Genomic DNA, 15,004 nt, shown 5'->3' on the forward strand with positions numbered 1-15,004 from the left:
TCCACTACCTCCCCCAGCAACGAGTTCCAGGCACCCCCCCACCCTCTGGGTAAAAAAAAATCTGCAGGTGGAAGTTGTAGCCTTGCTGATGTGCAATGCTTGCATGTGGAAGACTGGACACTAATGTGTGAACAGTCTGGCATTTCCTCAGACTGTGACCAGAGCGAGTAACCAAGTCAGTCATTAGGGAATGGAGGGGAGGGGGAAGAAAATCTAATACTGGATGTTGCACAACTAGTGTAAGGCTTTGGACCTTTGCTGCTGGAAATAGCGTACGTTTAAGTTTTTTTTAAATTAGTGTCACAGGTAGGCTTACATTCACAGCGCGATGAAGTTACTGTGAAAATCCCCCAGTGGCCACACTCTGGTGCCTGTTCGGGTACACAGAGAATTCAGCACGGCCAGTGTGCCTAACCAGTACATCTTTTGGACTGTGAGCATCCAGGAGGAAACCCACACAGACACGGAGAACGTGCGAACTCCACACAGACAGCGACCCAAGTGTGGAATTGATCCCGGGTCCCTGGTGCTGTGAGGCAGCGGCGCTAACCACTGTGCCACCAAATTCAACTACACTTTACTAAGAATGATGTCAGGTACTATATATTGCAATGGTCACCATACATCAGAGAGTAATTGGTGCTGCAATCAATTTAAGTAAAGATATTTGAATTAATTTCAGAAATATATTCACCCTATCTTAATAGTTAAAATAAAAGTTCGGCATGGATAAGTTGAGCCGAAGGGCTTACTTCCATGCTGTAAATCTCTGACTTCAAAGATATCAAAAGTTGTACAATCTTTTGTCTTTCGGAGCTATCCAGGTACGTGACTTGTATCCTTTCCAGGTGTGTTTGCATTAAACTCCTCAAAAGCTGCTGATACCAACAAAATCTGACTTTTGATTCAGCTGCCAGCTGAGGCAACAGAACCGCAAAGTAGTCCTTCAAAATATGCAGGTTCATGAAATGTCGAGCAGCAGCTGAAATGAGTAAAACTGGACTAAATTCTCTGGGGCCCGAGGGACGCATAACTAGGGGCAGCACGGTGGCACAGTGGTTAGCACTGCTGTCTCACAGCACCAAGGACCCAGGTTCAATTCTAGCCTTGGCTCATTATCTGTGCAGAGTCTGCACGTTCTCCCCGTGCCTGCGTGGGTTTCCTCCCATAGTCCAATGTGCAGGTTAGATGGATTGGCCATGTTCCTAGTGTCCCAAGGTGTCTAGGTTAGGAGGATTTAGTGAAGGAGTGGGGTAGCTTGATCTTGGGTTTGACATAGCTTGGCACAACATGGAGAGCTGAAGGGCCTGTACTGTGCTGTACTGTTCTATGTTTCTACGTAAATACTTGGGGTTGTGGGCAACTGGTCTGGGTGGGATTGCCCGAGCGTCAGGGAGATTAGATGGGGTTACAAGGACAGGGGGTCAGTTGTTGGTGTAGATTTGATGGGCCAAATGATGTAGAACATAAGAACATTAAAAAAAGCAGCAGGAGTAGGCCATCTGGTCCCTCGAGCCTGCTCTCCCATTCAATAAGATCATGGCTGATCTTTTCATAGACTCAGCTCCACTTACCCGCCCGCTCACCATAACCCTTAATTCCTTTACTGTTCAAAAAATTTATCTACTCTTGCCTCAAAACATTCAATGAGGTAGCCTCAACTGCTTCACTGGGTAGGGAATTCCACAGATTCACACCGCCTTGTGTAAAGAAGTTCCTCCTCAACTCAGCCTCAAAATAAGGGGAAGCAGATTTAGGACTGTCCCCTAGTTCAAGTTGCAGCCACCAACGGAAACAACTTCCTTGCTTCTGCCTTATCTATTCCCTTCATCATCTTATATAAGATCTCCCCTCATTCTTCTGAATTCCAATAAGTATAGCCTCAGTCCCTCCACATAAGCCAACCCCCTCAACTCCGGAATCAACTCCTTCTGCACTGTAGAGATTCTACAATTCAAGAGCTGGGAGACCACGTGTGGTTGGAGATCTTTGAGCTGGAATACAGGAGAGCAGCTTTTAAATGAAGCTCAAGGTAAAATTACGCTGTTTAGTTTACGAATACTCCTGATTGCCCAAGAGTGGTCCTTGAAAAGGATAGAGTTAGACTGAGTCGACTCCCTCCAGAATACAATCAGTGCAGTTTAACTGATTCAAAGTTTTATTGGCAGGGTCATTCTACCATCATGACGGAGCAGCCTATTATTTTTACGTCTTTGTAGATTGGATCTTAGATCACTGTCCGTATGGAGTTTGCATGTTCTCCTGCGGGTTTCCTCTGAGTGCTCTGGTTTCCTCCCACAGTCCAAAGATGTGTGAGGTTAGGGTTAGGTGGATTGGCCATGCTAAACTGACCCTTAGTGTCAGGGGAACTAGTTGGGGAAAATGCACGGGGTTATGAGCATAGGGCCTGGGTGGGATTGTGGTCAGTGCAGACTCAAGGGGCCGAATGGCCTCCTACTGCGCTGTAGGGTTCTATGAGACATTGAACCGAGTTCCTGTCTTCCCTCTCTGGCACATTCCTGGCACCCTTCGAAGGGGAGCCAGGAAGGTCACCTCAGTGACCCAGCCAATTTCTTTCATGGCTGCTTCAGCATCAAAGTTCAATCTGCTTCTTCGTTGCCTATCCAAGGGAACCTCTTTTTTTTTTGTTCCCCATGCCTCTAGAGGCACCTCACCTCTTTTTTTCCCCCCTACATTCAAGATAATTTTCAAAGCAAATTTTTTTCTCTGGTAGCACAGTGGTTAGCACTGCTGCCTCACAGCACCAGGGACTCAGGTTCAATTCCGGCCTTGGGTGACTATTTGTGGGTAGTTTGCAAGTTCCCTCCCCTCACCCTGCATCTGCGTGGGTTTCTTCCGGGTGCTCAGATTTCCTCCCATGGTCCAAAGATGCTCGGGTTAGCTTATTGGATATGGTAAATTGCCCTTTGGTAATGAGGGGGAATTAGCAGGGTAAATAGGTGGGGTTATGGGGATAATACCCAGATGGGATTGTTGTCAGTGCAGTCTTGATGGGCCAAATGGCCTCCTCCTTCCCTGTAGGGATTCAATGGTTCTATAAAGACAAACATACTGAATTTATACATCCACAACAACCTCAAGACTTTCTAAAGCAATATTACTTCAGTCAATACACAAGAATGGCTTCCCCAACAGCACTGGGTGCACATCTTCAGCGCACTGATTACCCCGGTTCAGGACAATAGCACAGCTCTGTTTTCATTAGTAATGGGCAGTAAATGCTGGGCTTTCCAATGATGCCAATAACCCAAGGATGAAAGCTGCAAGAAAGAAATCTACGACCAATATGACTTCCAAGTTGCAGTCAGTCTCAATGTGGATAAACAGTAAACAGGCGAATGAATAAGCCAATGACTTGGAGTTTTTTTCATGTGTGGCAAAGCTTCAGGGAGGAATGTTGACCGTGACACTGGAGGAAGTTCTTATTTGACCAGGTCACACTGTCATCCGAAGCATTCCATTATCGCGCGCGCACACACACACACACTTCCCCCCACCCCCGTCAACCCACATGCACTTTTTCCCTACCTGCTCCCCCCACACTCACGCACAGTTATATTTCCTTTCTGCAGCTATTCAGAGACTGATGACTCCAGCATTTTTAAGCTTGGCAGATTGTTTCTAGAGTTCTGGCTGAGCAGAATGCAGCTGGATTATACGATAACACAAAAAATTGCTGTAACATTAGTTTAATAGAATATCAATTTCTTCCAAGTAGTGCATTGGAAAATGCTCAAGCGAGGATAAAAAAGTTAACCAGCCTCCTCTGCCTACAGACCAGATGCCTAGGGACAAACTACACAATCTCAGCATTTTCTATTCACTTTCAGGATGTAGTCATTTGTTTCCCAAGCTTACATTCTCTTGAGTGAACCGCTGCTTTGAGAGATTTTATTTTTATTTTTTCATAGGATGTGGGCATCATTGGTAAGGCCAGCACTTACTGCTCATCTCTAACTGCCCCTGGGCTGAGTGGCTCAGCCATTATAGTTGAGAGTCAACTACATCGCTATGGGTCCGCAGTCACATGTAGGCCAGACAAGGTATGGATGGCAGATTTCCTTCACTATAGGGCATTAGTGAGTTTCTGCATGTGAGCTGCCATGGGCACCATTACAGAGACCAGCTTTATGCTCCAGATGTTGAGATTAATTTAATTTTTAAAATTCCCCTAGTTGCCACGGTGGGATCTGAATGCCTGGGTCTCTGGGTTACTAGTCTAGTCAGTAAGAAGTCTCTCAACACCAGGTTAAAGTCCAACAGGTTTACTTTGATAGCAAAAGCCACCAATTTTCAGAGCTCTGCTCCATCAGGTGAGTGGGATTTCAGTCCACAAATGAGGCATATAAAGACACCAACTCAATTTACAAAATAATGATTGGAATGTGTGTCTTTACAGGTAATCAGTTCTTAAAGATACAGACAATGTGAGTGGAGAGAGGGTTAAGCACAGGTTAGAGAGATGTGCATCGTCAGGACAGTTAGTGAGATGTTGCAAGCCCAGGCAAGTCGTGGGGGAGGGGGGGTTTGCGGTTACAGATAGTGTGGCATGAATCCAAGATCCCAGTAGAGGCCGTCCTCACGTGTGCAGAACCTGGCTATCAGTCTCAACACCGACATCTCCACATCATGGTTACTAGTCTGGTGACATTGCTATGTCTCTCCGAAATGTACTCCCACAGTGTTGTTAGGAATGATCAGCTTAGGTTGTTTTCTCTAGAACAGAGAAGGCTGAAGGGCAACCTGTTTGAGGCATTCAGGATTATGAGACCTTAATGTGGACTCACCTGAAGGAGCAGCACTCCGAAAGCTCGTGATTCCAAGTAACCTGTTGGACTTTAACCTGGTGTTGTGAGGCTTCATATAAGATTGAAGGGCATGGACAGGGAGTAGGTGTTCCCCTTAGTTGAAGTGGACAGAAGTTAAAAAAGTGAGGGGTGGAAGGTTTGAGGGGGATTTTAGGAAAACGTTTTTACCCAGGGAGTGGTCATGGCACTGCCTGGGAGGGTGGAGGAGGTGGGATGTCACACATCCTTTAAAAAGTACCTGGGATGAGCATTCAGAGTTATGGGCCAAGTAGGATTAGGTGGGCAGGTCAGGGCCTTTCATTCGTTGGTGCAGACTTGATGGGCCGAAGGGCCTCTTCTGCGCTGTAGTACTCTATAATTCTGATCCAGCAAAAGTGGAGTGGTGATATACAGTCAACTTGGGATGTTGTGGGGTTTGGAAGGAACTTGACGTGGATTCCCTGGTATCTGCAGCCCTTATTTATCTAGATAGCAGAGGTCACGAGCTTGGAGCCTCGGTGGGTTCCTGCAGTGCTTCTTGTAGATGGTGCACACATTGCTGCCGCTATCGGGTTTGCATTCACAACAGCCCCACCCAGGCCCTATCCCCATAGCCCCAAGTATTTACCCTGCTCATCTCCCTGACACCACCAGGCCGGCATATCCACATCATCTCCCTGACACTCAAGGACAATTTAGCATGACCAATCAACCTAACCCATATATCAACCGAATCCACACATAAGGAACAGTTGAGGAATCTGGGTCTGTACTTGGAGTTTAGAAGGATGAGGGGGACCTTACTGAAATGCGAGGCCTGGGTAAAGTGGACATGGAGAGGGTGTTTCCACTAGTAGGAAAGTAGAACCAGAGGGCAACCTCAGGATAAAGGGACGACCCTTTAAAACAGAAATGAAGAGGAACTTCTTCAGCCAAAGAGTGGTGAATCTGCAGAGCTCTTTGCTGCAGAAGGCTGTGGGAGGCCAGGTCACTGAGTGTCTTTAAGACAGAGATAGACAGGTTCTTGATTAATAAAGGGATTAGGGGTTATGGGGAAAGGCAGGAGAACGGGGATGAAAAAAATATCAGCTATGATTGAATGGCAGCGCAGACTTGCTGGGCCAAGTGGCCTGTGTCTTACAGCCCATTTTTGGAGTGTGGGAAGAAACCGGAGCACCCGGAGGAAACCCACACAGACACGGGGAGGATGTGCAAACTCCACAGTGACCCAAGCCAGGAATCGAACCAGGGTCCCTGGTGCTGCGAGGTTGCAGTGCTAACCACTCTGCCGCTGTGCTGTGCGAGTGCATTCATCCAGGCTATAAGGACCAGAAGGTACAAGTTCTCTGAGTTAAAATCATTGAATTTGTACAGCGCAGGAGTAGGCCATTCAGCCCATCAAGTCTACACCGACCACAGTCCCAACAAGGCCCTAGCCCGTGACCCCATGTATTTATCCCACTAATCCCCCTAACACTAAGGGACGATTTTAGCATGACCAATCAATCTAACCCGCACAGCTTTGGAGTTAGTCTCTCTCTGACAGAGGCCTGGATGTTGTGCTCCCATTTTCACTGGGTAGGTTTGATCACAAGAGCAGGAAACCCCATGAAGCGTCCAAATCACATTTCACACTGACGTAAAAATGTGACACGACTGTCCCCTCCCCTGCCAGTGATGTAGCGCACATCATCCCCATATATTAGTATATAATTATCAGACTTCTGTACCCAAATCATTCTGCCAAAGCACCCCCTCCCCGCAGTTTAATCCAACTGGTCTCCAAAGGCATGCAAACCTCCCAGAGGAGCTAGCGAGACTGCACTGCAAAAGGTGGGGGTGGGAATAAAAGAGGACATGCCTGGGCCCTGGCCCCCGGCACGGTCCCGACTCCAGGGGTGATGCACTGGGGAAGCTCCTGGTGTAATATTGTGCACTGGGACGGCCTTTAACGATGACACCCCAATCTGTAAGCAAGTTGCTGGCAGGGTAGGCTCAGTCAGAGACCACCCAGCCAACATGGCGACGTAGGACCTTCAAGGTTTCTGAGTCTTACTCACGAATGTTATGGTGAAGATGGCTCCCAGCAGATTCAACGCAGCCTTTTCCGCCCACTATTGGCCTTTGCCGAATTTTGAGAAAGTGACACCCAGAGACTTTGCGCCAGTACATCTGGGCTGGGAGGGAAGGGAAGGGAATGATTGTAGCCAGAACTTTGACCTTTACCCAATAAAAACACCAGCAGAGACACGAGGGGAAACAAAGATCAATCTTAACTTGATGAGCCAATGGCCTGTCCAACAATTTCACATGTCAAGGCATTGTGCGGCTTACATAAACATGACAACATTTTAAGGAGAACTTCCTTTTTAAAATGCACATGTAAAAATAAAAGACAGACTTGCATTTATTCTCATGACCTCAGGGCATCCTAACGCACCTCACACCCTGAAGTGTAGTCACTGATGTCATCTTAATTATTTCACGGAACGTGGGCCTCGCTGGCTAGACCAGCATTCACTGCCTATCCCCAATTGACAGGGCATTTGAGAGTCAACCACATTGCTGTGGCTCTGGAGTCGCATATAGGCCAGACCAGGTAAGGACAGCAGATTTCCTTCATATAAAAGGGCACTAGTGAAACAGACGGGCTTTTACAACAATAATTTCATGGTTAGACTTCCAATTCAAATTTTACCATCTGCTGTACTGGGATTCGAATCCAGGCCCCCAAAGCATTACCCAAGGTCTCTGGATTATTAGAACAATGAAAGTACCACTCGGCCACTGGCTCCCCTACATGTAATAATTCCGATTTTGTGATTCTTACAATGGCAGCAATTCATTTATACCCAGATAGCTCCCTGAGACAGCACTGCAATAGTGATGAGGTAACCATTTTTTTTTACTATGCTGATTGAGGGATAAATATCAGACAGGAAAATGGAAACTTCCTCGCTCTTCAACTTGGAGCTGTGGGATCGCTTACATTTACCCGAGGGGACCTTGGCTTAATGTTTCATCTTGAAGATGGTACTTCTCACCATTCAGCATCCCTCAGTACTCCGCTGAGGCACTCAACTAGAACTTCTACTCAAAACCCTGGGTGGCACTGCGGCATGGGCGAAAACACAAAGTCGCAACTTCTAAGGCACATGTTCTCGAGCGTTGTGCCCAAGCACATTCCTGCCAGCCAATCAAATTTTACGGTTTTGGAGTTTACAGCTTGGTCTGGGGTTTATTTTATTACTTTTCAAAACTGGCTCAGAAACGTAACACATCACACACATGCTCACTGAATAAAGAAAAGGGGAGTCCAGTTGCCACCGTTAACTTACATCTCGAATAAATGGCCATTCTCCACTCTCTGTTCCATGCAGGCCAGCGCACGGACATGTAAAGGAGAATGGGGAAATGCAGAGTGCACCCACGGCAATCCAAAAATAGACAGCACAATGTTGATTATGCCCACGAGAAAGATGTCCCAGTGATAACCAGTTCCTTTCACGAGCCTAGAAAGATAGAAAATTTGAGGAGAAAGTCAGAACCAATGGATTATTATTTAAAGGGTGAAAAATTGCAGCATGCTGCTGTGCAGAGGGACTTGGGTGTCCTTGTGCAAGGATCACAAAGAGCTGCAGCAGTTAATTAAGGAGGCAAATGGAATTTTGTCCTTCGTCGCTAGAAGGATGCCGTTTAAAAACAGCAAGGTTATGTTGCTGCTGTATAAGGTGCTGGTGAGGCCACACCTGGAGTCCTATGTACAGTTTTGGTCTCCTTACTTGAGAAAGGATATACTGGCACTGGAGGGGATGCAGAGGAGATTCACGAGGTTAAATCTAGAGTTGAGTGAGTTGGCTTATAAGAACATAAGAACACAAGAAATAGGAGCAGGAGTAGGCCAACTAGCCCTTCGAGCCTGCCCCGCCATTCAATAAGATCATGGCTGATCTGTCGTGGCTCAGTTCCACTTTCCCGCCCTCTCCCCATAACCCTTAATCTCCTCTCTTATCAAGAACCCATCAACCCGCGTCTTAAAAATATTTAGCGAGGCAGCCTCCACCACTTCAACGGGCAGAGAATTCCAGAGATTCACCACCCTTTGAGTGAAGAAGTTCCTCCTCAACTCTGTTCTAAACCGCCCCCCCTTTATCTTGAGGCTGTGCCCCCTAGTCCTACTATCCTTTCTGAGCGGGAAGAGTCTCCTCACCTCTATCCTATCCATCCCATTCATCATCTTATACGTCTCAATGAGATCTCCCCTCATTCTTCTAAACTCTAACGAGTACAAGCCTAATCTATTCAGCCTCTCCTCATAGCTCAACCCCCTCAACTCCGGAATCAGCCTAGTAAACCTCCTCTGCACTCCCTCCAAGGCTAAAATATCCTTGTGTAAGTACGGCGCCCAAAACTGCACACAGTACTCCAGCTGCGGCCTCACCAACGCGAGGAGAGACTGAGTAGACTGGGGCTATTGTCATTGGAATTCAGAAGAATGAGGGGAGATCTAATAGAAACATAAGATCATAAAGGGAATACACAAGATAAAAGCAGGTGACAGGTGAAACTAAAAGTAGGGGGCATAGCCTCAAAATAAGAGGGAGCAGATTTAGCACTGAGTTGAAGAGGAACTTCTTCAGACAAAGGGTTGTGAATGTGTGGAATTCCCTGCCCAGTGAAGCAGTTGAGGCTACCTCATTGAATGTTTTTAAGGCAAGGATAGATAAATTTTTGAACAGTAAAGGAATTAAGAGTTATGGTGAGTGGGCAGGCAAGTGGAGCTGAGTCCACGGAAAGATCAGCCATGATCTTATTGAATAGTGAAACAGGTTCGAGGAGCCAGGTGGCCTACTCCTGCTCCTAGTTCTTATGTTCTTGAAGCAATGACTTAATATTTCAGAGCAACAGACTGATACAAACATACAAATTATAAACAGGAGGAAGCTATTAGATCCCTCAAAGCTGCCCTGCCATTTGAAAAGATCAGGGCTGGTCTGATTGCAGCCTCAGCTCCCTCACTCAGTCAAAAATCTAACCCTTAAAAACATTCAACAACACAGCCTCCACTGCTCTTTGGGTAACAGTGCTAGAGAAACAACACGCATCTCCAACTTAAATGGGAAACCCTTTATTTTTAAACAGTGTCCTCTAGTTCTAATCTGTCCCACAAGAGGAAACATCCTCTTAGCATCCACCGCATCAAGTCCCCTCACGGTCTTGTATGTTTCAACACAAACACCTCTCATTCTTCTAAACTCCAATGGATACAGACCCGTCCAACCTTTTCTCATAGGAAAACTTCTTCATCTCAGGAATCAGTCGTGTGAACCTTTTCAAAACTTCTAATGCAATTATATCCTTTCTTAAGCAAAGAGACCAAAGTCATACACAGTATTCTGCAATGTGATCGCAACAACTGCAGTGAAGCTTCCATACTTTTATATTCCATTCCCCTTGTAATAAACCTTCTTAATCACTTACTATAGCTGCAGAGGCCCATAACTTCCCTTCTTTGGGGCATGTACCCGGCAGGGGTTAGTACCCCAAAATAACCTGGGGTTTCCTCCCCTCACTTCCCAATCCCAACCCATGCGAGATTTGTACTGGTTAGAGTTTAGAAGAATGAGGGGAGATCTCATTGAGACGTATAAGATGATGAATGGGATGGATAGGATAGAGGTGGAGAGACTCTTCCCGCTCAAAAAAGACAGTAGGACTAGGGGGCACAGCCTCAAGATAAAGGGGGGGCGGTTTAGAACGGAGTTGAGGAGGAACTTCTTCACTCAAAGGGTGGTGAATCTCTGGAATTCTCTGCCCGTTGAAGTGGTGGAGGCTGCCTCGCTAAATATTTTTAAGACGCAGGTTGATGGGTTTTTGATAAGAGAGGGGATTAAGGGTTATGGGGAGAGGGCGGGAAAGTGGAACTGAGCCACGACAGATCAGCCATGATCTTATTGAATGGCGGGGCAGGCTCGAAGGGCTAGATGGCCTACTCCTGCTCCTATTTCTTATGTTCTTATTTACTGCAACTGTCAGGGAGGTTCAAACTTCCATTGGGAACCATCTGATATTGCAATTAAAATGGTACTGAATGTCCTACAGACTTGTTACCCAGAAATGTTAAAACCACTATATTATTATCAAATCCCAGCCTAACCCCAACAGAATCCCTCATGGATCCCCGACCACCCTTCTGAACTCCAGACTAAATCTTCCCTTAACCACCCCACAACTACTTCTCCACGCCCTCTTCTGATTTTCCTCGGACTCCCTGATGACATCCCAGCTCCTCCTCACTAAGCCCCATATCCAATCACCCCATCCACACACCGCCCCAACCCCCTCATACCCTTACCCCACCTCCCCTACCCAAACACCAACCCTAAACAGCTTCTTCCCCTGCTGCTGTCAGACTTTTGAATGGACCTAGCTTGCATTAAGTTGCTCTTTCTCTACACCCTAGCGATAACTGCAACACCACATTCTGCACTCTCTCATTTCCTTCTCTGTGAACGGTATGCTTTGCCTATATAGCATGCAAGAAACAATATTTTTCACTGTATGTTAATACGTGTGACAATAATAAATCAAATCAAATTCCTGGCTTCACAAAGTGATCGGACCAGTTTGATAGCAACTAGTTGGGACCTGGCTTCCTTTCTCTTGAGGCTGCTGCATTCAGCAAGGTCTGGGGACCCTACCGCACCACTCTCTTCTCACCCAACCCCAAACTCTACGAATGGCGAGAAAAGTCAGGCTGTATTCTAGTTTGATCGAACAGGAGCAGGGTGGCAGTGGGACTGCAGTTGGCACTCCACGCAGATTCACATTACTGTGACAGTTCAGAGAGATTATTCTCCAATACCACCCCTCAAACAAGTATTTGTATAGCATCTTTACTGTAAAAGAAATCCCAAACTCCTTTATCTTATGAACTCATTGACAGATTTTTAATTGGTAAAGTATTGAATAGTCATAGGGAGAAGGCAGGAAAGTGGGGATGAGGAGCCTATCAGCCATGATCAAATGGCAGAGCAGATTTGATGGGCCAAATGTCCTAATTCTGCTCCTATACCTTATGAACTTATCTTATGAACTGCACCTTTTGGTGCATCAGAAAGTAAAATACAAGAGGGAAAAAGAGAGAAGGTATGGGGGAAGTGGGTGGGAGCTGTGATGTAGTCAGATGACGCATGAGGATCAGGAGCAGGGGGGCGATGGGTTGGAGAGATACAGTGATGTAGCACTGCTGCCTCACCGTACCAGGGATCCAGGTCCAATTCTGGCTTTGGGTCATTGTCTGTGTGGAGTTTGCACATCCTCCCTATGCCTATGTGGGTTTCTCCCAGGTGCTCCGGTTTCCTCCCACAAGCATGGTCAACTGGCCATGCTAAATGTGAGAGGTTATTAGGGTAGGGTGGACCCGAGTGATATACTTTGTCAGCGAGCCGGTGCAGACTTGATAGGGCAAATGATCTCTTCTGGACTGTAGGGATTCCACAATTTGAGACAGGGTTAGGGAGAGGGGGAATGCAGAGTTTAGGGTCCAGGCAGCGGAAGGCACTGCCACCAATGGTGCAGTGTTTAAAACCAGGTTGTTCAAGGGACCAGAATGACAGTGGTGAGGGTTTCTTGGCGGGTTGGACGTTACTGGGACAGGATATGGCCTTGGAAGACCGTGAAAGTGAAGATCGGAAATTTGAAATTAGAACTTGTGGTGTCTTCATCTTTATAAACCTCTTCGTAGTCTGGACAACCTTCTCGGTGGAGGGCTTTCGAAAAATAGACACAAAGATCGGGATTTTACTCCCGAAATGGGTGCACGATATCTGGAAACATTTCATCTTGGTGCAGCTGCCTCCAGAGAGACAGCTCCTATAGCCGAGTTTGGGGAGTGGTCTGGGGGTGTGGATATGTACTGGAGCCAGGCCTGTAGGCCCATCCCTGGACCGTTGAGTTCTGAAGCAGGCTGGTTAAAAAGGCTGTCTTGGAATTCTAGGACTTTGTCCTAGTTTTAACAAAAAAACTAGGAAATATAAAAAAGCCCTCTAGAAGACTGGAATGGAATTCAGAAGAATGAGGAGAGATCTCATAGAAACATATAATAATTATGAAGAGAATAGATAAGATAGAAGCAGGGAGGTTGTTTCCACTGACAGGTGAAACGAGAACCAGGGGGTATAGCTTCAAAAATAAGGGGAAGCAGATTTAGGACTGAGTTGAGGAGGAACTTCTTCACACAGTTGTGAATCTGTGGAAGTCTCTGGTCAGTGAAGCAGTTGAGGCTACTTCATGGAATGTTTTTAAGGCAAGGATAGATAAAGTTTTGAACAGTAAAGGAATTAAGGGCTATGGTGAGTGGGCAGATAAGTAGAGCCGTGTCCACAAAAAGATCAGCCGTGATCTTATTGAATGTTGGAGCAGGCTCCTGCTCCTAGTTCTTACGTTCTAGCCTTTCACCCATCACACCCTCTCACTCATTCTCTATGTCCCATTCATGCCAACTCATGCCTCTCTACTTATGCTCCTTTGTACCCCCATACCAATCCATCTCCTCCTATCTAGCCCTAAGACCTATTAAAGCCCCACCACAGTTGGGAGGGGCAGCAAGAACAAGTGAAAGGGATGAGCTAGGAAGCAAGGTGGAGGAGATTGTACCCAGTGCACGAGATCACTCTAAGTGGGGAAAGTACAGTGCATTTTGATGGCTTACCTGTTCTGAGGGGCATTGGTTAACGACATCACGATGTTCTGTTCCAGGTAGAAGAGCATCGAGAGAAGAAAGCCCAAACCCATCCCACCGAATATTGCTCCAATAGAGAGGAGGTGAAATGGGGCCAGGTTGAATAAGCCCTTATTGGGATTGTAACTAAATGAAGCAACTGGAAGTAGAAATGAAACTAAAATTAGGAATCAAATGTGTCAGCATCAAAGCAAATAAATAATACATTTCGTAATAGAAACATAGAAGATAGGAGCAGGAAGAGACCATTCGGCCCTTCAAGACTGCTCCACCATTCATCATGATCATAACTAGCCATCCAACTCAGTAGCCTAATCCAACTTTCTCCCCATAACCTTTGATCCCGTTCATCCAAGTGCTCTATCGAGCCACCTCTTGAATACATTCAATGTTTTGGTAATGAATTCCACAGGCTCACCACTCCTTGGGTGAAGAAATGTCTCTTCATCTCCATCCTAAATGGCCTACCCTCAGACTGTGACCCCTGGTTCTGGATTCCCCCCACCATCCTTCCTGCATCTACCAACATACAACTAGTGAAATCATAGCCTCAAATGTTTGCCTTGGGTTTATTCCCAATGTTCAGAATATCAGATCAGCTCAATCTACTTAAAACGTGAGAATTTGCAGTCAATTAGATTTTTAATGGCATTTTAAGGCATTAAAAAAGCCTATTCTGGCGCACACAGACCCCATCCTTCTCCCTGTTAGATGCAGTCACAGGGCAATCCAAGTTAGTCACATGTTCTGTATTAGAGAAGACTGGAAGAGATCGCAGTCTGCTCTGCTGCCCTAGGCTTTATTCCATGACAGATTGTGCCATGAACTCCAATAACTTGTATTTATATATTTTTAATATTGGAAAATATTGCAAGATGCTTCAAAGGTGGGTTAACAAAATTTACCCATGCAAGGACAGGTGATCAAAGACTTAGTCAGAGAGATTTGCATGCTACGGTGCAGAGGGACCTGGGGGTCCTTGTGCACGAATCGCAAAACCCCAGTCTGCAGGTGATCAAGGCGGTGAATGGAATGCTGGCCTTTATAGCAAGGGGGATAGAATATAAAAGTAGGGAGGTCTTGCTGCAACTGTACAGGGCACCGGTGAGGTCACAGCTGGAGTACGGTGTGCAGTTTTGGTCCCCGTATTTGCGGAAGGATATATTAGCCTTGGAGGGAGTGCAGAGGAGGTTCACCAGGCTGATACCGGAGATGAGGGGGTTAGCCTATGAGGAGAGATTGAATAGACTGGGTCTGTACTCGGAGTTTAGGAAGCTGAGGGGGAATCTTAGAGACATATAAGATAACGAAGGGGCTAGATAGGGTAGAGGTAGAGAGATTCTTCCTGCTTAGAAAGGTTGGCAGAACTAGAGAGCACAGCCTCAAAATAAAGTGGGGGGGGGGGGGGGGGGGGGGGGGGGTGGTGGAAACACGCAGTTTAGATCAGAGTTGA

At 46.4% G+C, this 15,004-nt stretch overlaps 1 protein-coding gene across 1 annotated transcript in view; it reads right to left on the reverse strand.

Moving 5' to 3' along the window:
* Positions 1-15,004, reverse strand: part of slc4a11 (solute carrier family 4 member 11) — a 179,953-nt gene that overhangs the window by 12,651 nt on the left and 152,298 nt on the right. The window contains exons 16-17 of the mRNA XM_080194085.1: positions 13,522-13,690; positions 8,147-8,320 (exon numbers count right to left, since the gene is read on the reverse strand). Of these exons, the coding sequence (XP_080050211.1) occupies positions 8,147-8,320; positions 13,522-13,690 (343 nt within the window). The remainder of the gene's footprint in view (positions 1-8,146; positions 8,321-13,521; positions 13,691-15,004) is intronic.

This window comes from Carcharhinus amblyrhynchos, chromosome 1, assembly GCF_965287045.1.
Source record: "Carcharhinus amblyrhynchos chromosome 1, sCarAmb.v2.hapA, whole genome shotgun sequence".
NCBI lineage: Eukaryota > Metazoa > Chordata > Chondrichthyes > Carcharhiniformes > Carcharhinidae > Carcharhinus > Carcharhinus amblyrhynchos.